At 31.2% G+C, this 26,179-nt stretch overlaps 1 protein-coding gene across 1 annotated transcript in view; it reads left to right on the top strand.

Moving 5' to 3' along the window:
* The first annotated feature begins 19,614 nt into the window (after window positions 1-19,614).
* The window catches only part of LOC114079140 (cholinesterase-like), a 60,321-nt gene continuing 53,756 nt past the window's right edge, over window positions 19,615-26,179 (top strand). The window contains exon 1 of the mRNA XM_071603199.1: window positions 19,615-21,131. Within this exon, the coding sequence (XP_071459300.1) occupies window positions 19,615-21,131 (1,517 nt within the window). The remainder of the gene's footprint in view (window positions 21,132-26,179) is intronic.

Raw genomic sequence — 26,179 nt, 5'->3', positions numbered from 1 at the left:
TGAATAGTTAAAGGAAATGTGGTGTAGACATACAACTGATTATTGTTTAACCTTAAAAATAAATCTTGTCATTTATAAAAATATGATTATAGATAATCATAAATGAAATAAGCATAGATTAGTATAAGTGAAACAAAAACTAAGACTACATGATTTAATTTACTTGATGTCTTACTCTATTTGTGCTGCTATAATAGAATATCACTGATATAGTTAGGATGTGTGGTGTTCTGCAAAAACTCATGTGTAAGACAATGTAGGAAGATTTAGAGGAGAAATCATTGGGCTATGAGAGTTTTAAATTAATCAGTGAATTAGCCAACTGATGGGATTAACTGGGTGCTAAATGAAGGAGAGTAAAGGTCTAAAGTACGAAGGTCCCTGGAGCCATGCCTTTGGGGTATATATTTTGAATCTGGCTAGTGGAATCACTCTACTTTCTGATCATGTGAGCCACTTTCCTCTGCCACCCTCTTCCACCATGACATTCATGATGTTCTGCCTCACCTTGAGTCCCAAGGAATGGAGGTGACTATCTAAGGACTGAGACCTTAGAAACTGTGAGCCCTCAGATAAACTTTTCCTCCTCTAAAATTGTTCTGGTCAGTTTCTTAGTCACAGCAATATAAAAGTGGACTCAAAAAACCAAAGACTATTTATTTTTTTTTAATTTTTATTGTTGGTTGTTCAAAACATTACAAATTTCTTGATATATCATATTTCACACTTTGATTCAAGTGGGTTATGAACTCCCATTTTTACCCCATATACAGATTGCAGAATCACATCAGTTACACATCCATTGATTTACATATTGCCATACTAGTGTCTGTTGTATTCTGCTGCCTTTCCTATCCTCTACCATCCCCCCTCCCCTCCACTCCCCTCCCCCTCTTCTCTCTCTATCCCCTCTACTGTCATTCATTTCTCCCCCTTGTATTATTTTTCCCTTTCCCCTCACTATTTATAAAGAACAGAAATTTATATTTCACAGTTCTGGAGGGTGAGAAGTCCAATATCAAGGGAGTGCCATCTGATAAGTGGTGCTCTGTGCTTCCATGATACTATCTTAAATATTGTGTGCTCCAGGTGTGAGGAATCCTGCGTCTTCACAGGTCAGTGACAATGAACCAGAAGGGAAAATCTTCCACTGGTAAGTTCTTTTATAAAGGCATGGATCCATCATTCACGAGAGCAAAACCATCATGATCAGAACACCTCCCACTGCTTTGGCATTAGTGATTCAGTTTCCAACATTCAAATTTTGAGGACACTTTCAGATCATAGCATATGAGCTCTATAAAACTGTCAAACTCATACAAACACAGAATTGAAGGTGGTTGGCTGGGGCTGGAGTAGGGGTACATGGCAATTATTTCTCAATTATTTCTTAAGTCTCTGTTATGCAAGAGGAAAAGTTTTCATAGATCTACTGTGCAACATATTGTCTATACTTAATACAGCCTTGTAAACTTTACCATGTGTTGCAAGACTGAATCTCCTGTCAGATATTTGTGATCAAAGGAACAACACCCAAAAGAACACCAGGAAAGTTTGGAGAGGTGATGGATATATTCAGTACTTTGCTTATGGTGATAGTTTCACAGGTGAATGCATTACATCTGAACACATTAAAATGAAATGTGTTGTGATGTGGTTGTGGCTCAACAGTAGAGTGCTCACCTAGCACGTGTGAGGCATTGGGTTCAATCCTCAGCAAAACATAAAAATGAAATAAAGATATTATGTGTTAACCTACAACTAAAAAATATGTATTAAAAATATTAAATGTGTTATTTTTTTATTTTTAATATATTTTTAGCTTATGAAGCAGAGTTTATTTAAAATGGGGTAACATAGACTTCTCCCTGGAGGAAAAAGTGGGACATAGCTAGTATCCTGGTACCACCATGTCAAATTTTCTTGAATGCCAGTTTTAACTATATATACTAAAAATTGTAAGTAAAAAGAAATGTGGACTTTTTTTAAATTTTATTTTATTTATTTATTTATTATTATTATTTTTATTGGTTGTTCAAAACATTACAAAGCTCATGATATATCATCTTTCATACATTTGACTCAATTGGGTTATGAACTCCCATTTTTACCCCAAATAAAAATTGCAGAATCACATCAGTTACACACTCACATTTTTACATAATGGCATATTAGTGACTGTTGTATTCTGCTACCTTTCCTATCCCCTACTTTTAATCCAGATCATTGGGTTTATCTTTTCTCTCTCATATTGACTATATATATCACTTTGGACCAACTTAAATGTATAGTCCAACATATAAAATTAAGATAACAATTAAATAATTGATGTACCTAGAAACTTCATGCATTTTAACTTTTTAAATCCTACAGTTATCCTTTAAATTGCGTGCTATTTTTTTCTATAATGTTTGAATTTGGAGGCTATATTCTTCTGTTTTTGTGTATTCCTGTCTAGGTTTTGGTATCAAATTGTTCTGTACAGAAGTCTGTCTGGTAGTCAAATGTGTTTTAGCAAGTTGTGAAAATTGTAAAATATATGTAGGACAAGAGAGAGGAATAAGTAATAGATACTACTTAAAATTTCAAATATAATTAAAACTAAACATACAATAAACTAAAAACAAATCAGTAAGAAATGATTGATGTCTTAATTATTTTATGAGTAGCAGATCTAATCACATTGTTCTCTAACAATATAAATATTTCACAGAAACTCAGTGTTTACAATGGCTAATTTTCATTTTCAGTCTCTTTGAGCAATTGCTTATAACCTTGAAATAAATAAAGTTATTTGGACTGAAGATACAATGGGGAATTTTTACCTAACATTAGTCCAAGATCACTTTCTTAAATACAACTTTAAATGGGCATACAAATCTATACTGTCATTCTCAATGATAGGTATATAGGATTGTTTTGTCTTTTTTTTTCTGTGAAGTACACTGTCTAATTATTTTGTGATTGTTAATAATTGCATTTGCATTTTCATTCTGGACTTACAATCATTTTTCCTCCAAATCAGAGTCATTTCATTTTATTCATCAATTGTGGAAAATTCACTTGGAATTATTATTTTTCTCTTCAGTTGTTTCTTTCTGATATTCATCTGGGATTTATGTCATAAATTTGATCTACTATTCAATATGTTCAATCATGTTCAATACCAAAACTTCCCCTTGCTTAATGTGTTTATATCTATCTTTTGTTTTTATTTTTATTGCTTATTCCCATCTTTCTTTTAACCAAGTCTCTCTTGATATCTGATTTGCTGTTTTCCTTTCCATTTAGTGTCTTTATTTTACTAATATAAATTTTCTTTTTTTATGGATACCTTCTCTTTTTTTTCTTTGTTCTAATTAGTTTTACATGACAATAGAATGCATTTTGACACAGCAAACATAAATGGAGTATAACTTCTCATTCTTCTGGTGTACATGACGTAGAATTACACTGGTCATGTAATCATATATGCACATAATGAAATAATGTTCAATTTATTCTAATATCCTTCCTACCCCCACACCACCTTCCCTCCCATTACTCCCCTTTGTCTAATCCAAAGTACCTCTATTTTTTCCATAGCACAACCCCTTTATTATGAATTAGCATCCTCATATCAAGGAAAATGTTCAGCTTTGGTCCCTTGGAGTTGGCTTATTTCATTAAGCATGATTCTCCATCTCCATCCATTTACCTGTGAATGCCATAATTTCATTCTTCATGGCTGAGTAGTATTCTATTGTGTGTATATACCACATTTTCTTTATCCATTTATCTGTTAATGGGCACCTAGGGTGGTTCCATAGTTTAGTTATTGTGTGTTGAGCTGCTATAAACATTGTTATTGCTGCATCACTGTATGACGCTGATTTTAAGTCCTTTGGGTATAACTGAGGAGTGGTATAACTTGGTCAAATGGTGGTTCCATTCCAAGTTTTTTGAGGAATATCCATACTGCTTTCCAAGTTTCACCAACTTGCAGTCCCACCAGCAATGTATGAGTGTACCTTTTTCCCCACATCCTCACCATCATTTATGGTTGCTTGTATTCTTCATAATTGCCATTCTGACTTTCTTGAATCTTAACTATCCACAGCTTTATTTTCTGTTTCTGTAATGATGTATCGCCTTACAAATTTCTCTCATTCATTTAGGATTATTTATTTTGTATTCCCTTTTATTATCTTTTATTATCTCTATCGGTTCCTTAGAATTTTAGTCCTGATCGCCTGGGTTTGCTGAGTCTCCATTATAGTGTTTTTGTAACAAATGTGCTTCTGCATTTTTAACAACTCTTGTTTCTGTTGTTGGTATTTTCCTTCATGTATAATTCCTTTGTGCTCTGGATGAGGTGATTGTCTCTTCAGAGACATGTTGAGCTTTTCATTTATTTCTTTTGGGACTCTCCAGAATTTCATTGGTTAGGAACTAATTCTTATGTTTCTTAGCTTTTAGATTCCACCATCAAATAATATATATATATATATATATATATATATATATATATATATATATATAAATTCAAATTTCTTATGCACTTGTAGCACAAGCTTGCCTTGTGTTTTATGATAAATATATTACTCTATTTGTTATTGTTCAAATACGCCTACTCACTGCTTTTTCAGTGTGACTATTTTATGCTGGTGGCAATTCTCTACTGAAGGCAAATTCATTTCACTTTCCAGCTTCACTTTAGACTCTCACTTTTAGCTTCTGAAGGCATGTGAACCAAATATTATAAATATAAATATTCTTCTAGAGCATAGTGTTTAAAGTATCAGGACTCCACTGTAATGATCTCAAATTAACATTATTCAATCTTCCAATTCATATAAAGCATTGCAGGAAAAAACCTTAAGAAGCCCAGTGTATTAATGCATGAATACCAGGGTGGATATGCCTCAAAAGACTAGATTTTTAAGTCCTAATTTTACCATTCATATGCGAGTTATAACAGTTTCCTGACAATATAAGAGTATTTACAAGAATCAAAGCTAGTATAATAGTGATACATATTTAACTGAGAAAATATGACAATATCATAATTGATAACAGCTTTTCCTTGCATTACTTCATATGACTTTTCCCAGTATGAAATAAAATTGGCAAGACAGAAATTCATATTATCTCTTTGGGTTTTGTATTAGGGTTCTCCAGAGAAACAGAGTAGAGTATATATAGATATGTAAGAATAAATTAACTATGGAAATAGGCTTATATGGGTATGAAAGCAAAGAACTCCTGCTGTATGCCATCTGCAAGCTGAAGAGCAAGGAGAGATGGGGCTGTAATTCACACTGAGTCTGAATGCTCAGATCCAGGTGACCTGAACAATGGTGTAATTTCCAGTCCAAGGTCAAAGGCCTAAGAATCAGATGGAGGATGATGTAAGTCTTAGGATCAAGAATCAGGAGCTTTCGTGCCCCAGGGCAGAGGATGATAAAGTCCTACCTCAAAAAGAAAGTGAATGTGTTCTTCCCCTGGCCTTTTTGTTCTATTTGAACATGTTTTCAAAGTATAGAAAACACTTGCCCACATTAGTATAGCCAGATCTTCCTTAATCAACCTACTGCTTCATATCCTAATTTTTTTTTTCTGGAAACTTCCTCACAGACATAGCTAGAATAATATATTATCAGCATTTAGGGCATACTATAGCATAGTCAGGATGATTCAAAAAATTAACTGGTCATGTTTTTTTTCTATGTCCACTAATGTAGATTTAAAAATGCTGATACAACCATAATTTTAACAACTTATACATGAAAATCAGTGTGTGTGTGTGTGTGTGTGTGTATCAGTGTGCATGTGTGTATATATACATTTCTCTACAAAAGTTACTATATAGATATATAGTAATTTGTAGAGAAATGTTATATATATGGTAATTTGTAGAGAAATGCTTTGTAAGGTCTACAAATAGGTTCACTCTTCAAGTTGTGTTTCTTGAGACTTGTAAATCTAATCTCTATTTTATGTCATGTTGATCATTTAAGCATCTCCAAAAATAAGACTTTAGAAGAATAACCATGCAGATTAAGTGCTGAAGTGCCATGTGATGTGTTTAAGGAAGAGCTCAGAGTTAAAACCTTTATTATGAGGAAGCAAGATGTCATGTCATTTTCTCATGTTTGGGGAAATAAGCTTCTATGAATTTAGGAATATGCTCTAGTTAAATCTGCTTTGAATGATAAAATCGTCCTGTGAATCTAATTACACAATGTGAACAGACTGAAAAACAATGTTAAGTCACAGATTGTGCTAAGATAGAGCAAGATTAATTATTATTTGCCTGATTATATTTAGTAACTGCAGTAATACACTAGCAATCCAGAGCTCAGCTAAATGTCAGACTCTTGGCATTAACTTAGTAATCCAGTTCCAAAACAGAGGTAGATCTCAGCAATTCACTTTTTTTTTTTCATTGTGACTTTTGACTCTTTTACTCCCTATTCCTACAGAAAATAAGATTTGAATTTTGGCATTTACAATGCCATTCTGAGGTGTTAAAATAAATTTTAGAGAAGCAAAAGAATGGCATAGACTGGGAAATATTGCAAGAGGATAAAAAAGAAATAAGATACAGAAGAGAGAAAGATTGTTAGAGGAAAAGAACAAATCCAAGAAGACAGGGTCACGTTACTGTGGTTTTGAAGGTTTAGATCCTGCTGTGGAAGGCAACATTGGTTGCCCTACTTAAAAACTTATCTCAAAAGTTACTGCAAATTTGCTCTTATGGTGATCAAGTGTACTTAGTGAGAAGCTGATGTTTGATTTGAGAATATTTTATGAAAATTGGGAATATTTTCAAATTAAAAGTGGAAAAATATCATAAAATATTTACAATTTCTCACCTCACAAATATAGTACCATAACATTCCTTTTAATACTAAGCAAAATTCTGCCATCTCCCCTGTGTTAGGGTCAGTTCTTTGTAGTTTTCCAGCCAGTGTTTTTCCAGAATTTGGACACATAGACTCAGAGATATAAACAGGCACTCACATGTGCACCCATGAGCATTTGTCATGACCTAATGAAAAGCAATCTTAGTCCCTACTGACAAATTTGCATAATCTGAGGAGGAATTTACACCTCAACACAAATTCATTCTTAGAAATCTTTATTATGCATCTGTCTCCCTATCATATATTCTCTTTAGATCACTCCTTCCAAACCATCTTCTCTTCAACTTTCATCTGCCTCTCATTTTATTTATCTCTCATACCTTAAAAAAATTTTGCACCACTTTCTTCAACTGAAAATGTTTCTTTCTTTCTGTCTTTCTTTCTAAACTGTCCTTAACCTTAACGTGTTTTCCCATGGAGTTTATATCATTCCAATGACATGAATTGGGCAACTTTGCCTTCTCTCAAGTCTCTGAACTGTTAAAAGTTATTTTATTTTTCATAATTTTAGGTGAAAATCTTAAGCTGGATCATCTGAACATAAAGTTCAGGACAGGAATTTAACTCTTATTTTTTTTTTTTTAAATGTGATTTGCTATTTACATGTATATTTATATAAACAATAGTTATATAAACACTTCATTCGAATTATAGACCATTGTTAAATAGAAACAAATACTTAGAAATGGTTGTTGTATATACTCACTATACAGCAATAACCACTATTGACATCTGAATGTATATATTTCCAAATATTTCTGTGTGCATATTTACATATATAAATACGGGGTCATATTTTTCATAACGTTCTGTGATATATATGTAGTAATCAAGAATTTTCAACTCAGTTATTCTTTTCAGAGCTAATATTCAGAAATTATTCAAATTTCCAAAATTGGCCCAAAATACTCTTTCTGATAACCAAATGCATTTTCTTTATGAGCCAATGTGCTACTTCTGACATTTTGTTCAACCTACACACGTTTCTTTTTTTTTAATTTCATTTCTCTGTATTTTTTTCTCTTTCTAGATTTTTATTCGTGCATTGCATTTGTACATAATTGTGAGATTTTTGTTAGATATTTGTACATGCACACAATATAACAATATAATTTTTCTTATATCACTCCCCAGCACTTTGTACACAATTTGTACACAATTTGTCATTGTTTTGTTGACAAATTTCAGGAAGCCCCACATCCAGAATTTCTCTATTTGCTTCATTGTGCTTTAGTTTGGTTCTTTCATTATTTTATTTGTTTCATGTAAAATGCAAGTCATACCTTTAAAAAATAATAAAAATTCAAATAAAAATAATAAACTAGATGATGTATATGTTTAATATCCTATAGATTCTACCATTCATCATACTAAAATTGACCTTTACTTATGTTATGAAATTCCAAATGTAATCTGTGTGGTTTCATATGAATTTCACAAATCTTGTTCATCATCAGTCATACACATAGTGACTTTAACAACAATGGTTAGCTCTTCTCTGAGATAATATTTTCATCAAGATTTGTGAAATCTTGTTCCTAACATATTGTCCCATCTACAAACATTAGTTTTTGTCTGTTTAACGTTAGAATTGTCTCTCAAAGAGAACTATTATTTTATTTATTATTTATAAACAGATGGAATTCCATAGATCTTTTGGAGCATCTAGAGTTAAAGGAGCACAGTATTACAAATAACTGAAATATTTCAGAAAAAAATAATATGCACATGCATACAGATACACACACACTACACAGATATAGAGATAGATTCCATTTGCAGGTTCTTCATCTGCTGATTCAGCCAACAGCAGATAAAACACTCTTTTTAAAAAAACTGCATTTTTCCTGAATATTTACAGTTTTTCATTGTTATGATCCCTTTAACAATAGTTTAACAATTATTTTCTATAACATACATAACTTAAGACTGATTAAAGTCTATAGGAGTTTATACCTAAGATATATGTAAATACTTTGCCATTTTACATATAAGACTAGAACATCTGCAGATTTTGGTGTCCTCAGGGAACCTACCTGGAACCAATCACCTGTTAATACTAAATGACAACAATGTGTGGGTATGTATACGTAGATATATAATGTGTGTGTATATATATATATATATATATATATATATATATATATATATATATACATACACATATATATGTGTGTGTGTGTATATTCTTTGTAGATGTATTCTTCACATATATAGTTGAAGAGAATAATATTGAAAATAGATCAAAATATTAATGGGTAGTAATACGGGTAAAAATTGTATGTGAGTTCTTTATACTGATCTGAAATTATATCTGAATAAAGCTTAAATTTCAGAAACCCCAAACACATGAAAATATATTTAACAATAAAATAATTCATCATAAATTGTCATATATTTACAAATTTAAATGTAAAAATAATGAAAAAAAATGTGTAATGCATTGTCTTTTGAGCAAAAGACATATTTTCCTAGACAGCTGATATGCATATAAGTTGCTAATATTTCACGGATGTAGTTGGTCACATAGGTCTTATTTATAATAGTAAAAAAAAAAAACTTTTGAACATTCTGGTTTAAATGATTATTCCATGGAAAAGAAGAAGTGTTCAAAATATTTAATCATATTCATTTTCATATTATCTTTTCCAGGAAAATTCAATTTACCTTTCCAATGAAAATAGAATAGATAATTTGTTATGCTACATCCATTAAAGGTGTTAATATAGACAATAAAACAAAGTTTAAAAAATTGATAGCATTATTTTGAAGTAACTTAAAATAGGTTATATGAATATAGCACAAAAAATATATGTGACATATCTCCAAATTATGGGAAATTGCTTAATTATGCATGAGCAAAATAAAGAAAAAAGATAAAGAATAAATTTTGTAGGACAATTTCCTCAAGATATAGGGTCAAGGATTTGCCTCTTTCTGGTATAGAACTTCTCCAAACAATTTCAATTAGGAGAAGAGTTTAAAAGATCCCTCTCCAGATACACTAAAGCCAAATTCCTGGAATGTGGCTTGAGAATCTAAATTTCTAAAAAGCGCTCTGATTTGCTGACTTGTTAATGTACACTTTTTTTCTGAGAGTAGAACTCCAAGACTAATCAAGTGTTTGGCCAAAGTATATTCAAGCCAAGTAAATAAATCATAAATAAATAAACTTGCTGTTTCTATCTCTCTCCACTTTTTTTTTCATGTGTGTTTAAAAAAAAGTTTCTCTTTCTTTTCTCAAGCCCTGTGCTAATTTTCATTTTTCCTGCCTTTGTACTTCCATGAAAAACTTTTTGGTATCCTATTTCCTTAGAAGATGTGGGGTTTTCTTGATTTTTGATTATGCTTTTAGAGTTTAGTCCTCCAGATTCTCTCTAATTTTTTTGTGACTCTAAACCTCTTTCAAAAACTTCCTGTAAATTACAAGCATCCTTGTATAAAAAGCATCATAACTTCCAGTTACTCACTCTCCCTTAATTCCAAAAGGACAACTTGCTTTACTGATGCCCTGCCCACAGGCATTTCCATATTAGTTGCTATCTTATTCTCAAAGTGTTTTATTATTTGCATAATTGGGTCCACTTTGTCTGCTGAGAAAGCCATCTTCAAACACCTGTCACATCTGGGAATGAATGTCTAATTCTTTGGCTCCAAAGACTTGTTGAGATTTATTCTGATTAAGAACATTTCCCTTGCCAAGACTGTTGGATACATTCCTATTAAATAGTCTGTGGAGAATCTCAGAAGATGAAAATCTACTTTGTTGTAGTGATAGTCATTTATTACATTTCTGGATAAATAAAGAAAATAGGAAAAAGATACTCAAATATCCATATATGAAATGCCTGTTATAGTCACTGATCTCATGAATATTAGAAAAAAAGTTCAATGCCTTCATGATATGAGGAATAATTAGTTAAAACCCTTTGTGGATGAATTTATTCAATCAAAAATAAGAATAAAAGACTACTTACTTTTAAAGGTGATTATAATTTTTAAAAGAATTAATATATTCAAACTGTATATAACAGTGTTTGTAAATAATATTTATTATTTAAGATTATTATCATAAGATTATTATTATCTAAGATTATTATCATAATATAACAAAAGGTAAAATAATTATACTTGTATGATAATATACCATCATACAATGATTTAATAGGTAATTAGTACCATGAAATAAAGGAAAAATTATATCAAATCATGCAACCAATGCTACATATAGCCACGTAACCATAACCACTACAAGATTTTTCAAAATTAAACAAAATACCCCAAAGTGATTTTCCTGCTTTGTGACATATAAAATGTAGAAATATATATATTTTTATAACTGTTAAATTATTTTTTGTAGTTGTAGATGTATAGCATGCCTTTATTTTATTTGTCTCATTTTTATGTGGTGCTAAGGATCGAACACAAGTTCTCACTCATGCCAGGCAAGCGCTTTGATACTGAACTACAGCCCCAGCCCAGAAATGTACTTTGATTTGCAAACCACACTTTTTTCAGAAAATGCATTTATCTTGTTAAAGAAAGTATTAATAAAGAAAATATTAGAACACTTTTATGGCATCATCAGACCTAAGAATAGGCACTTTTGCTGAGGCTGGCTTTGAACTCATGATTCTCCTGTCTCAGCCTCCCAAGCTACTGGGATCACAGGCGTGCACCACAGCACCCGGCCTCTCCTAGGAGTAATGTTAGACTCACAGTTTAAAATCTTTCTTGAATCAAGAAAACATCTAGCCCCTGATAACTGAGTCACAATTAAACCTTAAAAACTCAAGGCATCGCGGCTGGGTAACTGGAAGCCACTGTAAAGACAAGACCATAATGGTTGCCAAGACCAAGTTTTAGCTTATGTAGCTACAAAACCTGAGCCGTATTAATGCTATGTCAAGAGTCTGTGGCATTTCATCAGTGTCATTTTTCAGCATACTTAACATTTAACAGCAGGATCGCTAACCATCAAGGATGTGAATAACACTTGCCTACTAACCCTGAAACACACTCACTTTGTGTGACCTACATCCTCCTGCTAGTAGTGTCAGAAAAGAATGACGCCACCAAAGCAGATCAGCTGTTCTATGTTGAGCCACAGAGGAAACCACTCAAGTATGACAGGAAGAAGAGATGCTTTAAGGACGAAGTAAAGTAATGCATCTGACAGCAGGGCATAGCTTAGAAACCATGAGAGTGGTGAACTAAATGGGCAAGAGCTAAAGATGATTCACTTGAGTAAAAACAGTAAGCAGGAAAAAAAATGTCTGGTTTTGTAATCAGTTTAAACATCTGCTTGTAACTGATTTTGTTTTTAGCATCTTTTTTTTTCATAACAAAAATTAAATTATGTGTAAAAATGTGATGTTTTGTATAGCATTGAGTGGGTATTAGGAGCATGCAAAATACTCTGCTGAATTCACTAAAATTAAAAATCCTCAATAATTGCAGGGTTTGAAAATAAGATTAACTATATACTAGCTTAGAAAACAATGCAATGGAGTTGTGTGGGAAGAAGAATTTTGACATTTGAATAAGTAAATCACTACATTGAACTAATGGCCTCCTTGTAAGCCATCAGAATTAATGCATTTTAAAGCAAAATGCCATTACTTTGAAACCCATAGCAAAACTGTCAGCATACTTCCTCTTAAAAAGACTTTTTCTACATTTAGATGCACCATGTATTCTGTAACTTTTCTTAAACTAGGTTATTAGAAAAACTATATTCTAAATACATTATAAATCATTATTGTGAAGTTTATTAGCTAGTCCATACTGCCTAAGTAGTAATTTTCATACAAAAAAAGACAAGCTGAAAACAAAATGACTATCACCTGGGAATCAGTTGACTTGAAATGATATCAGACAAATCCATGTTAAAATTCTGATTCCCACAGCTACTTATGGTAGGACATATAGCAAATTTCTGATTTTTTCCAAGCCTTAGCTTCATCATCTGAAAGTTTATTTAAGAATGTTAACTAAATTTTTAAAAATATATTTTATGTAAATTGTTAGTTTTAATGCTTGGTACACGATGGAATAACAACAGAAATTGCCAGGTTTTATATTTGCTTTTTAATATTTAAAATATTGAATACCAAAAATCAGCCTTTCTACAAATACATGCCTTCTGATTAGTCCTCAGTGAGACCAAAGATAAGATATTTAAAAGTGAAAGAACTCATTTACAAAAGATGAAAAATGAGACAGCACTGAGAATTCAGGTATTAAAGAGTTCATTAGAAGTATTTCTTTTAAAATTTTTACCTAATATGTCTTTCAGGGAAGATGAGCATGAAAGATAAAAATACATCCTCCCCTGCATATGCACTGCCAGCTACCAGCTACAAAAAGCCTTTTTTACAGAGTTTGTTGAAAATCTTTCATTGTATTTCCTTTACTTGGCCAGAAAATTGCAGCTTTTCATTGCATACACCTGCATGCAGGGCTCCCTGCAAAGTAAATTACTATGAACAGTGAAATTTGTATGACTTAAATAAGTGTTGAGACGTGGGGAATGAAAAGGGACACATATCAGAGATGTTCATTTAGTTAATAAAACTAGGCATTTGATTTGAATAGCTTTATATCTACAGAGTGATTGTCTCTCACTTTCTTTTTTATGATACTTTAAAACTACATAATTTTAGCAGATTGAATAGCAAATTTCAATAACATCATTTCTTTACAACAAAGTGTGCATCTTTAAATCTTAAGCATAGGAAAAAGCTATAAAAGAAAAAAAAGTTCTGATAGTGTTAAGAAATCGTGCATTTTGTGTTTTAAAATGCTTCCATATCTTTTTTTTTCAGTCTTAGAAGACTGCCTGTGATTATAAAGCATGATCCAGTAATACTTTTGTAAATGAATCACTACTGCATTCATACCATTAGCCTCTGAACAGATGTCAGAAAGTAAAGATTGGCTGCCTCTAGATCAAGTTGCTGCTGCCAATTCTCGCGAGCTTTGTCAGTAACAGTTGATTATAATGTCAGTGCAGTCCAATTTACAGGCTGGAGCAGCAGCTGCATCCTGCATTTCCCTGAAGAATTGCATGATTTCTACTCCTTGCAAACTTTATCATCTTTATTTTTGCAGAAAGTCGGGTAAGTTAATCTGAATTTACACTTTTTTTTTTTTTTTTTCAGAGATGTAAGTTACTGTGAGGCTCATTCTGTGGGAGGAGTGTGGTTTCTTCACATGTTTGTTTGCCCTTTGGTGCTCTGTGGGGAATAGTCACTGAAGCTTGCAAATGGGACAGATGAAGCAAGTGAGCCGGCACATGCATCAGATCTTTCTATTTTCCTGGGAATGCAGATCTAGTCCCCATAACTGTTGAGGGAATAGGAGTTTATTCTCCACATAAAGGGCCATATCACTTGTGGAATCAAATATCACTGTGATATTTGTTCTTTCTGAGCTCCTTAAGGAAATATATTTTACACTACTTTATTCTTAAATGCACTGATTAATGACTCTTGCCTTGAAAGAGTAATAAAAGTGATCTTTGGCCAGGTTTGATCTATTTTCTCCCCTTTTTGAAGTGGCATAACATTAATAGTTCTCTTACTGTTTACTTAGCAAAGTAATTTCTCAATCAATATCTTGTCATCTGAAACTTTCACATTATCAACAGACAGAAGCTCAACTTTTCTTTTATGTAAAACAAAAATCTGTTTCCTAAGTTGATTTACAAATGTTTTCCCTTTGCCTGGTTAGACTTTTTTTTTTTTTTACAGGCATTTTTAAATAGTAGCAAAATATCTTATATTTACTGTTATTTTATTATTTAGAAATATTAAGCAAATATAGACTTCCTGCTGATATTTTAATCTTCTAAACTTAATGTTATTTTTTGACATCAGTAACCATCAATAATCACCAGGGCATTAAGCTTTAAAAGTATAAAATGTGTTAAATTGAAAAAAGACTGAAATGTGAACACAAATGTTTCATTTTTTAAATTTCTGTTTTTTATATACATTTTTATTTTTGGAGTAGGTCTTCTACTTTTTTATTAATATATGTCAGTTAAGAATGTTATGTGAAATGTATCCCTAATATAAACTATTACTAGTGATAAATGAAACTTTCTCATTTATAAATTCTTTATTTGAGGATAAGATTGAGCATTTGAAGTGTGGCATATTGCTTGGAAGGGTATTCCTTAGAGTTCTCTGTAGGTGTAAAATAACGTGGTCTTTGGATCCAAAAAATAATTTCTAACTGGATTTTCAAAGTTATATTTTATTTTCCTAGCTGTGTTATTTTTGTTTATTTGCAATGTCCCACTTTTTTAGTTGTAAAAAGCATCCAAGACCTATTCCATATTATATTTTTATAAAGTATAAGCAAGTATTAGTTTAACAAGTCATATCTTCTGTACAAATGTAGTACCTTCTTTGATTTATTTATAGACAATAATAATACATATTTAAATTATACAGCATGTTTGTTTTGATGCTTTTGTTAAAATTTGCTCACTCTTACGAAAACTGGACTGTCAAAGAGAAATAGAATAGATGACAACCTCAGAGAAAATTCAACTTCTGGAGAAGACCTAGAGATCTAAATATAAAGGGTTCAAATTATTTCTACAGTGAAAGTGTGTGAGCACTTTTCTTGATTGAGGACAGACACAGATCTTGTGCTTCTCATACCTAAAATATTGTCTTCTATCTGTATACTGCCTCTCAGTGCCTACCGGATAACTGAAAGATCCCTGAGAGTGGCATAGTGCAAAATAGTCTTTCTCAATTTCCCACTTTTCTTAACATGATATGAAACAAGGTTTGGGGATTTGATATAAGAACTTATTTGTTTTAAAATGACCAAATCATTTTAGTGGTTAGTGTTCTAGATCATATCAATATTATCTAGATTGCTCTTTCTTCAACATTTTAATAGGATTTGTTTTCAAATAAAAAGATACATTTTATTGTGACTTTTTCAACATTGGAAAACTAATATGCAGAGAAGACTATTAGAAATATTTTTGACATTTCTTTATGTAGGCACTGGCTGGCCTATTATTTTAAATACTTAGTTGATATCCTATTATGACAAATAAGTGGTAAATATATAATTCTTTATTTAAGTCAGTTAATCACATCCAGTATACTATAACACAGCATATTTACTCTTATAACTGACTGGAGAATTTTGATAATTTTTAAAATAAAATGCAAAAAGAAGAAAGTTATTGAGTTTTATTTTTTAAATTATATTTTTGAAAGTTCAGAATTTCAAAAAAAATCACCACTTTAATTTGTATGTCCTGGAGCATTTGATAAAATTGGAGTTTATTAATTTACTTTTGCCTCATCTTTCTTTCAAATATTATCTACTACTTCAATAGGTTAATTGATCTAAATTTCTTTTATTGTTGTACTTGTTGTGCAAATTTGCCCCATTTTTTATGATAAACTTGGTATGAATATGTGTATTCAGTGGCAGTTGCCACAGAATCTATGAAAAGAGAAAAAATGAATTTTTCTTGAATATTTTAATCATTTTTAACAATTTAGACATGTAGACTGGTAACATTTTGTTAGTCTTCTTTTATTTATTTCTATTTTAAAAACAAATTGGAAGACTGTAAAACCAATGTGTTAAAATACAGAATATCAGATTATAACAACAAACTGATGTTTATTTAAACAAAACAATGAAGGTGAATATAAAAATCTCAAACTACACGAAGTGTGTGAACATTTGCAAATTTTCTTATGAAGATATAGGTTTATTTTTATGGTATATAACAATCTTCAACAAGTAGCATTTGTGTCAAAACTACATAGTTATCTTTGCAATAATTGTATGCTTAAAACACTTGTTTTTAATGATAAAATTACATTATTACATTATTTATGAGGTAAAAACTCATAATTATTGAAAAAATTCTCTAATTTATATGAATAGTATTGCATAAAATTGAGATATACTTGAAATGTAAATAAAAATATTTATGTAAATTAATGTAAGTGACATGAAAATGATATTGCAACCTTTTAGATGAAATAACACCTATTGTAAATGTAATAAAGTTACCATATTTATTAATTATATATGAAATAATGCACTTGTTAGTAATTGTATCTGCATTGCAATAAAATTAGTAAAATATTTGTAGAAAAAAGTTTTTAAACAATCAGAGGCCAAAAAAAGAGTTAACATTTTGTTTGATTCTTAAAGATAAACCAATATTTAAGTAAGATCAAGGAAACAATAGAGAATCTTTTCATTGGTCAGGGGGACACTGACTGAGCAAGCTAAGAAGGACAAGTGATAATCAAGAACCTGTAATTAATTTGTTGAAAGGGTGTATAGACTAAACCTGCTTTGTATTTTATTTCTTTTGCCTTGACAATGAAGGTTTTTAAAGAGGGAACCATCCTGCACAGTACTTAATCTCATCCATTTATTTATGTAAAAGGACTTACTAATTATTAGGAAAAAAGAATAAAAAGGACTATAATAGCAGTGCCTCTAAAACTCCTGTTAAAAGTCTGTAACTCCCATAGTAAATGTTAGGCTACCAGAAACTGTACATTATTATTACATATTACTTGCCTATTGTTATTATAATGCACCAAGTTACATTTACTATAATAATAATAAGTTTTAAATATCATGAGCACAGAAAATGTTAAAATGTTTCTGCTTCATTAATATATTTTATTGATGTTAGTACACATTCAATAGTATTAAAGCAAAGGACATAAAAATAATCTGTAATGATTTAAAGACAGAACTTTTTATAACTTATTTTTTTTTGTTTTTTTTTTTTCTTTTTTTTAATTTTTTATTGTTGGTTGTTCAAAACATTACATAGTTCTTGACATATCATATTTCACACTTTGATTCAAGTGGGTTATGAACTCCCATTTTTACCCCGTATACAGATTGCAGAATCATATCAGTTACACATCCATTGATTTGCATGTTGCCATACTAGTATAACTTATTTTATATAGAGATATTTTTGTACTTACATATGAATATTGATAGTATTATATTTTGATGTGGATAAGGTCATAACTAGTAAGCTCTAAACTAAGTGATATAAACCATGGTTTAATTTATTCAGATATATGTTTGAATCAAAAGTTGTTTTTTTTTGTTTTGTTTGTTTGTTTGTTTTTCTTAGCTATCCTATGAACAGTGGTGAAATAAGCTGATTTTAAACATGAGTATTCAAGGTCTGGAAGAATTGAGAGTTATTCTACATACCAGGAGAGCTCCTTATTCTTTGCCTTCTGAAACAATCTAAATTAACAAACAAAGTAAAAACTAATACAGATGTTCAAGTCTGACAGGGTTAGTTTCTTGGTCATGCAAGTTGGATTTATAATTACAGCATCAGAAAAAAAAATAAATATTTTATATATATTTTATATAATAATATAGATGAAAACCACTACTTATAAATGAATATTCTAATTGTATTTCTTGCAGTTATATAAAGATGTTAGTTCTTTTAAAAAATATTTGTGTTACGTTTTTCAATCCCTCTTTAGAACATAGTTTTTGATGTGTTTTTTAATATTTTTATGTAAAAGAAACTTAGATATCCATTAAAAATTTTTGATAAAACGTATATCTATCCAAATGACATCTTTATATCATCAAAAATAGAATTTAACAAAATGTTAAATATTTATTATTTTGTACTTCGCAAAAATCATTTTGCTTGTTTCAGTTATCCCCTTAACTTCTCAGCTATGGTCCTCTGATTTCAGTCATTTTGTCCACCATCAAAACAGAAATAACTCTGACTGTGCTAACACATTTAACCAGTTACATATTCTTCAAGAAATTAACAATTTAGCAGATGTGCATTGTGTACAATCACTTCTAAGCCAGTATCTTCTTCCATACAATTATAATATCAGTCATTGTTCTCACCACCAGAATTGTAATTCAGACAGAAGCTCCTCATCCTTATTAAATTTCAGAAAAATTTCCCTGGGATGCATCCCTGGCCCTCCTCATTTTTTTTTTTTTTTTTTTTGCTTTAATAATGGAGCAGATTTGTTATTTTTTATGATTTATAAAATAATCTTCAACTGTTATATTTTTGTTACTTAACATTCTATGAATACATTGTCTAAGTCATTTCTTGACAATAGACTAAGATTGTATAGAAAGAGAAATTAGTAAGTGAAAGGACCATAAAAGGGACCATGTTGCAAAAAAGGGCAATAGTAGAAGTCTATGGATCCTAAAAAGTTCTTTATGTACTTCACAGTTTTGTCATGAGCCAGCAAGCCAATATTTCAAAAAATACATGAGCTTGTATTTTGTCCTCTAAGGCAGAAATTATACCTGACATACCCCTTAATGCCATATTTAATGTGGCTGTACATAGTGCAGAATTGATATTATATATGCTTGGGACAAACTTCCTCTTTAAAATATAAAATCTTTACAGATCATGAATATTTCAAAAACAAAGTTACTTCTACTTTCCATTCTACTTATTTTTCTTCTAAATTGAAAACTAAAATAGCCTAATTTTCTTGTTCCCGCCCCCCAAATTTATGCCTTTGTAGTGATAGCAGACTTTGTAGTGTTCATATTTTTAGGATAAAAAGAAGCAATATGTTTTAGTAAATTATCATCAATAAAGTATAACACTTTATACATAGAGTGATCAAAATCTCTGCTTACCTCTCTTTCAGAAATCAACATGCAGAGCAAGCACTCATTTATAGGTGTTCAGTTTCTCTTGTGGTTTCTTCTGCTCTGCATGCTTATTAGGAAGTCACACACTGAAGAAGATATGATAATTACAACCAAGATTGGGAAAGTGAGAGGGATGAGCTTATCAGTACTTGGTGGCACTTTCACTGCCTTTCTTGGAATTCCTTATGCACAGCCACCCCTTGGTACGCTTCGATTCAAAAAGCCACAACCCCTGAATAAGTGGTCTGACATTTGGAATGCCATAAAATATGCAAATTCTTGCTATCAGAACATTGATGAAAGCTTCCCAGGCTTTCCAGGATCAGAGATGTGGAATCCAAACACCGACCTCAGTGAGGACTGCTTATATCTGAATGTGTGGGTTCCGGCACCTAAACCAAAGAATGCTACTGTAATGATATGGATCTATGGTGGTGGCTTTCAGACTGGGACATCCTCTTTACATGTCTATGATGGCAAGTTCCTGGCTCGGGTTGAAAGAGTTATTGTAGTTTCAATGAACTATAGGGTGGGTGCCCTAGGATTCTTAGCCTTACCAGGAAACCAAGAGGCTCCAGGGAACATGGGCTTATTTGATCAACAACTGGCTCTTCAGTGGGTCCATAAAAATATAGCAGCCTTTGGCGGAAATCCTAAAAGCGTTACTCTCTTTGGAGAAAGTGCAGGAGCAGCTTCAGTGAGCTTTCATTTGCTTTCTCTTAGAAGCCACCCTTTGTTCACCAGAGCCATTCTTCAAAGTGGATCCTCTAATGCCCCTTGGGCAGTAATTTCTCCTTATGAAGCCAGGAATAGAACCTTGACCTTAGCAAAATTTATTGGTTGCTCCAGTGAGAATGAGACAGAGATAATAAGATGCCTTCAAAATAAAGATCCCCAGGAAATTCTTCTGAATGAAGTGTTTGTTCTCCCTTATGACACTCTCTTGTCAGTAAAATTTGGTCCCACTGTGGATGGTGATTTACTCGCTGACATGCCAGACACACTACTCCAACTTGGACAATTCAAAAAGACTCAGATATTGGTGGGTGTTAATAAAGATGAAGGGACAGCTTTTCTAGTATATGGTGTTCCTGGTTTCAGCAAAGATAACAATAGTATCATAACAAGGAGGGAGTTTCAAGAAGGTCTAAAAATGTTTTTCGAAGGAGTGAGTGAATTTGGGAAGGAATCAATTCTTTTCCATTATGCTGATTGGTTAGATGATCAGAGACCTGAAAACTACCGTGAGACCTTGGATGATGTTGTTGGCGATTATAATATCATATGTCCTGCTTTGGAGTTTACCAAGAAGTTCTCAGATTTGGGAAACAATGCCTTTTTCTACTATTTTGAACACCGATCTTCCAAACTTCCTTGGCCAGAATGGATGGGAGTGATGCATGGCTATGAAATTGAATTTGTCTTTGGTTTACCTCTGGAAAGAAGAGTTAACTACACAAGAGATGAGGAAATTTTGAGTAGATTCATAATGAAATGTTGGGCAAATTTTGCAAAGTATGGGTAAGTGATGATTTTTGTTGCTCTCTGCTTTAGTTGGTTTTGTTTTGCTTGATCTCTTGATCTTTTGTGTAGACTTTCTTAAAGGCATAGAAAAGTTTTGATGATTTATTCTCTTTGTATCAAAGATAATAAATTTTTTATCATGTAGTAAATTGCAATTCTTTGAATCAGAGTGCTTTGCAGAAATCATCATAGAATTTTCATGAAAGTATTTCTTGATTTCATTTCCAAACTATTGCAGAGTACTTTAACAATGCTAGTCAAAATTTGTGTGGAAATAGCTGCTTGCCTGAACAATTGAAATTTTTGTTACAGTGCTTTCTAAGCCTCAAGTTTATGATGTTCACAGATTTAGGCCAGAGTAGAAAAATATATCTTTTTTATGTTTCTAAGCCTTGTAGAGTGGTTTCTGCTACATGAAGTGATAATCTTTGCTCAGGAAAATGAAGGGACAAGGTGGTGATGGAATTTGCACTCAGATTATCTGAAATACACAGTATTGTTCATTCTATAAATTCATTTTCCCTAACAGATTTGTTAGAGCTCTCAGATAGTCTGTGTTTGACAGGACCTATGAGAATCTTCATGTTTAGCTAAGCTGTTCTCCAAAGAGGTCTTATGGTTGATGTTAGATAATCAGAGACTTTGCCCTAGAAGATATTTTTCTTATGTATTATAAATATTGCAATATTATGTCTTCAAGAGTCAGAAGAAAATACATGTACTTAGTGAATTATAGATGGTTCCAATTATGCTTTGTCTATTTTTTTAACGTTACAGTAATGCAAATGTGATACCGTTCAATAGAAACGGTACTTTGAATTTTGAATTTTGATGTCTTCTTGGGCCAGCAGTATTAGGCAGGATACTCTTCAGGATGCTGGACAGCGGCAGCAAGTGTCAGCTCCCAGGCAGAAAAAAAAAAAAAAAGAAAGCAAGAGTAAACAGGGGATAAACTGTAGGCTACTGTGTTGCTAACCCATAGCTTGCTCAGTAGCTTAGGTGTATTCAATGTGTTCTTTTATTTATGATATTTTCAATTTACAATGGCTTTATCAGGATATAACCCCATCATAAATCAAGGTGCTAAGAGGACATAACCCATTCATAAATCAAGGAGCAACTGTAATCGGTAGGAATATATTTTTGAATGGGGGTGCATTCATATAAAAATAGAATCTTTTCTTTTTCACTACATGTATATTCTCAAAAGAATTTTAGACATTAAAGTAGTTTATATCATTGTGAATAATAAAAAATAGAAATTTACAGAACCTGCTTTAAAGGGAGTGTATGTCCATGTATCAATCATAAGTTGATTGCTTCTTTAATTAATCTGTGACAGTTTCTTTAATAATTAAACATAATGTTGATAATTATATAATTGATTTCTGGTGTTCTTAGTTTACCTTCCATTTGGAATTCTTCATTTCAATGTTACTATATGGATCATTCTGCACTATTAGTTACATCATATTATTCTCAAAACTTCATGTTATGTATTCACTGTGTGTAAAGTTATAAATTTTCCATGTAGTTTTTAAGGGCTTCTATAATCTCTCTGCAACACACATTATCTAACAACATCTGGATATGTGGTAGACCAGTTTTCTCAGGAATGCAGACTCCAAGCAGAACTGTACCCTGCAGCTGTGCTCTTGCTGTGTGTCTCCATTAAAACACCTACACTTTTCACTTTCAATGACTAAGTCCTCCTCTTTGTAAGATGCTGATCAACTACACATGTCATCCATTGTTTCTTTACTACCTAGAACAATTTCTTTTAAAATCTTTTTTTTTTCATGGAGATTAATTATAAATTGTCTATATCCTTGCCTTCAATATAAGCCAATTCTTCTAAACTATATTAAATTACAACTACTTGAAATAGAAACTATGATTTTGATGAAGACTCATTAAAGAACTGAGATGGGTATATCATATTTAAAGATTTGGTTAATGATTGAATGATAGTGAAAACTAGTTTAAATTTTTTAAAAATTCTTTCAGGATATGTGGGTTATTATATTTTCTGTAACTGTGAAATATTTTATGTCTTCTCAACATTTGTCTGAATGCCTACTCAAGACAAGAAGCATCATATTATTTTTGAGCTACATTAGAATTACTTATGTCTCATTCTGTTCTCTGCCTAAAGCTTACATCCACATGGGATCATTTCAGTGTTTTGAATTTTTATTACAATACAATTTGCAAATTATTTAAATAAAAATATTTTTTGAACATGCATGTTCATAATTTGTAAAGGATTTAATATTTTACTTGTTGAAATTATGAAGGAATCTATATTTTGTCATAGTGGAGAACAGTAAGAATGAGATATGTTAAACACATTTTATATAAACATAACAGCAAATGAATAAGAGAATCTTTGGCATAATAGAAACAAAATTTAACCCTCCTGAAAGGCAGGTATGATTAATATTTTAATTGGAAATAAAAGGTTTACTTTTTAATTACAATGATAAATTCATAAAACAGGTATTATAAAATACTGAAGTTTAAAGTCAACATAGTATATTATTATAACCATAACAAGATGTTACTTTAGAAAAGGAAGTTCCTTTCTGGTTTATATTTGCATGATTGAACAGAGAAAATGATGATTTGTCATATATGTTGAGAGTTGACTTTATGGCAAGCAAAATGATAATAATAAATGGACTTCAGTGGAAATAAAGTTTGGAAATCTGATCACAGTCATGATGTTCCAACTCTTTAGCTCTCAAGAGGGGAAATTATCACCCATCCATCCCATGTCTGGATCTCATTTTGAATATTTCACTTGGGGGTGAGGTAATACTAGCAAGGTGTAATCTTGTTCCTGACATCTTTTGTTAGCATGATATATTTGCAACTCATCTCTGTCCTATAAATCAGAAGTTTATTTCTTACTCTCATAGTGATTGCTATTCCCCATGGAAGATTATGCCATAGTATGATCATTCATCTGCAATTTGTTTTCTGCTTGGGAATATTATGAATAAAGTATCCATAAATATTTTGCATAAGATGTTTGTAGATACATATTCTTTTCTCTTTTTGAGTGGTGAAGAACTAGGAAAGGTATTTCTGGGAAGTCAATAAGTACATACTTATCTATTCTAGAAATTGTCTTTATTTAGTTTTCTTTAGTCGAGAATATCATATTTCCAGAAAAAAATGTGCCAGAGCTCCAATAGGTTCACAACCTTAGCAACATTTGCAATTATCAGTCTTTCATGTTAGCTCTTCTGCTGGCTTTGTACTGTGATACCACAGTGGTTTTACTATTTACTGATAACTAATGAAATAGAACCCTTTTTCACATGTTTACTGGTCACTTGTATTTTATACAAAATATAAATATTTTGAACTCAATGTATTTCCTATTTTTAATTAGGTTTTACTTATCAGTGAATTTTAAGGGTCTTATATATTTAGTATAAAAATTCTATTGATTTTGAACACTTTCTCCTAGTCGGCATCATGACTATGAATTTTTAAATGACTTTCTTAATAATATAAAGAGCAGAATTTTTAATTTAATTATTTTTCATAGAAATACTTACATAATTCATTATTATTTATTGGAAAAGATACTTCTTTAGCTATTTAATTATGTTGGAAATTTTTTTCAAAATCAGTTGACCATATGTGTGTGGATATAACTGAGGACAATTTGTTCTGTTCTACTAGATAACCAATATCTATTTTTATGCCAGTATGTCTTCAGTAATATGTCTATATAGTATGGTTTTAAATTGAATCATTTAAAAACATACAATTTAATTTAAAAATAAAATTTTAATTTGAAAAGCATGTCAGAACTAGGTTTGAATTTCTTAATTAGCTTCACATTCTTAATAAAAATTTAGATAGAATGTTAGTTATTGATGAAATTGAAGAGAATGGTGATCTTAACATTATGGCTTTCCAAATCCATGAACATGATGTTTGTAATGTTATTTTGTTCTTTAGCTTCAAAATAGAATTTAAAAGATTTCTGTATAAAAGTGTTGTATATGTTTCAATTTATCAACAAAGATTACACATATTTTTAAATTTTATTTTTCAATTTAGGTTTTGCTGATACCTTGAAATTATAATTAATTTTTATATTGACATTACAGAATGAACCTCACAATGCCAATACTAATTTTAGTTGTTTTTGCTACTGCTGCTGCTGTTGTGGTTATTATTGTTATTGTTTTGGAAATGGGATTGAACTGTGGATCTACACTTAACATTGTTAAGTGAGGACTGAGCTCTGCTTCCAGTCCTTTTCAATTTATTTTGAGACAGGATCTCACTGAGGGATATCAGCTATCCTAGAACTTGTGATTCTGCTTCTTTAGCCCTCTGGTTTATATTTGCATAATTGAATAGAGAAAATGATAATTTGTAATATGTGTTGAGAGTTGGCTTTATGGAAAGCAAAATGATAATAATAAGTGAACTCTAGTGGAAATAAAAAGTTAACTTAGATTATAGGCATATGCCTCCAAGTCTAGCAATTTCAGTCATTTTATAGAGTTATTAAGGATCACTTCATTGGTGACAAAAAACATTTTTTTTAAAATTTTGGTAGACAGTTTGCCTTTTTTTATCAATATTTATGTTTTTGTTTTCCTTGTTGCTGATTTGTTATTTCATTATGATTTTAAAGCAATAGTAATAATAGAGGTGCAGTATATAATATTTCTTTAAATCTTAGAAGATGTGTGTTTATTGTTTCCCTACAGTGGTACAACTTTATACAGTTTTACTTTCAAAGGTTTCATTTATCTGCAATAACCCATATAATTAAAATATTATTAGAAAGTTCAGAAATAGCAACTCCTAAGCTTTAAATTATCCTTCTGACTAACATGATGAAATCTCACTCTGTCTTACATGCCCAACCTGGAACATGAATCATTCCTTTGTAACCACATGGTATGTTTTCCATCCTGTGGCAGTTGAGAAAGTGGGAGACCACATCCTCATAACATTTATATAGTACATTGTTATAATTGTTCTATTTTATTATTAGTTATTATTAATCT

This window comes from Marmota flaviventris, chromosome 17 (assembly GCF_047511675.1).
Source record: "Marmota flaviventris isolate mMarFla1 chromosome 17, mMarFla1.hap1, whole genome shotgun sequence".
Taxonomy (NCBI): Eukaryota; Metazoa; Chordata; class Mammalia; order Rodentia; family Sciuridae; genus Marmota; species Marmota flaviventris.
The sequence above is the reverse complement of the archived record's forward strand: the minus strand, read 5'-3'. Positions and strand labels throughout refer to the sequence as shown.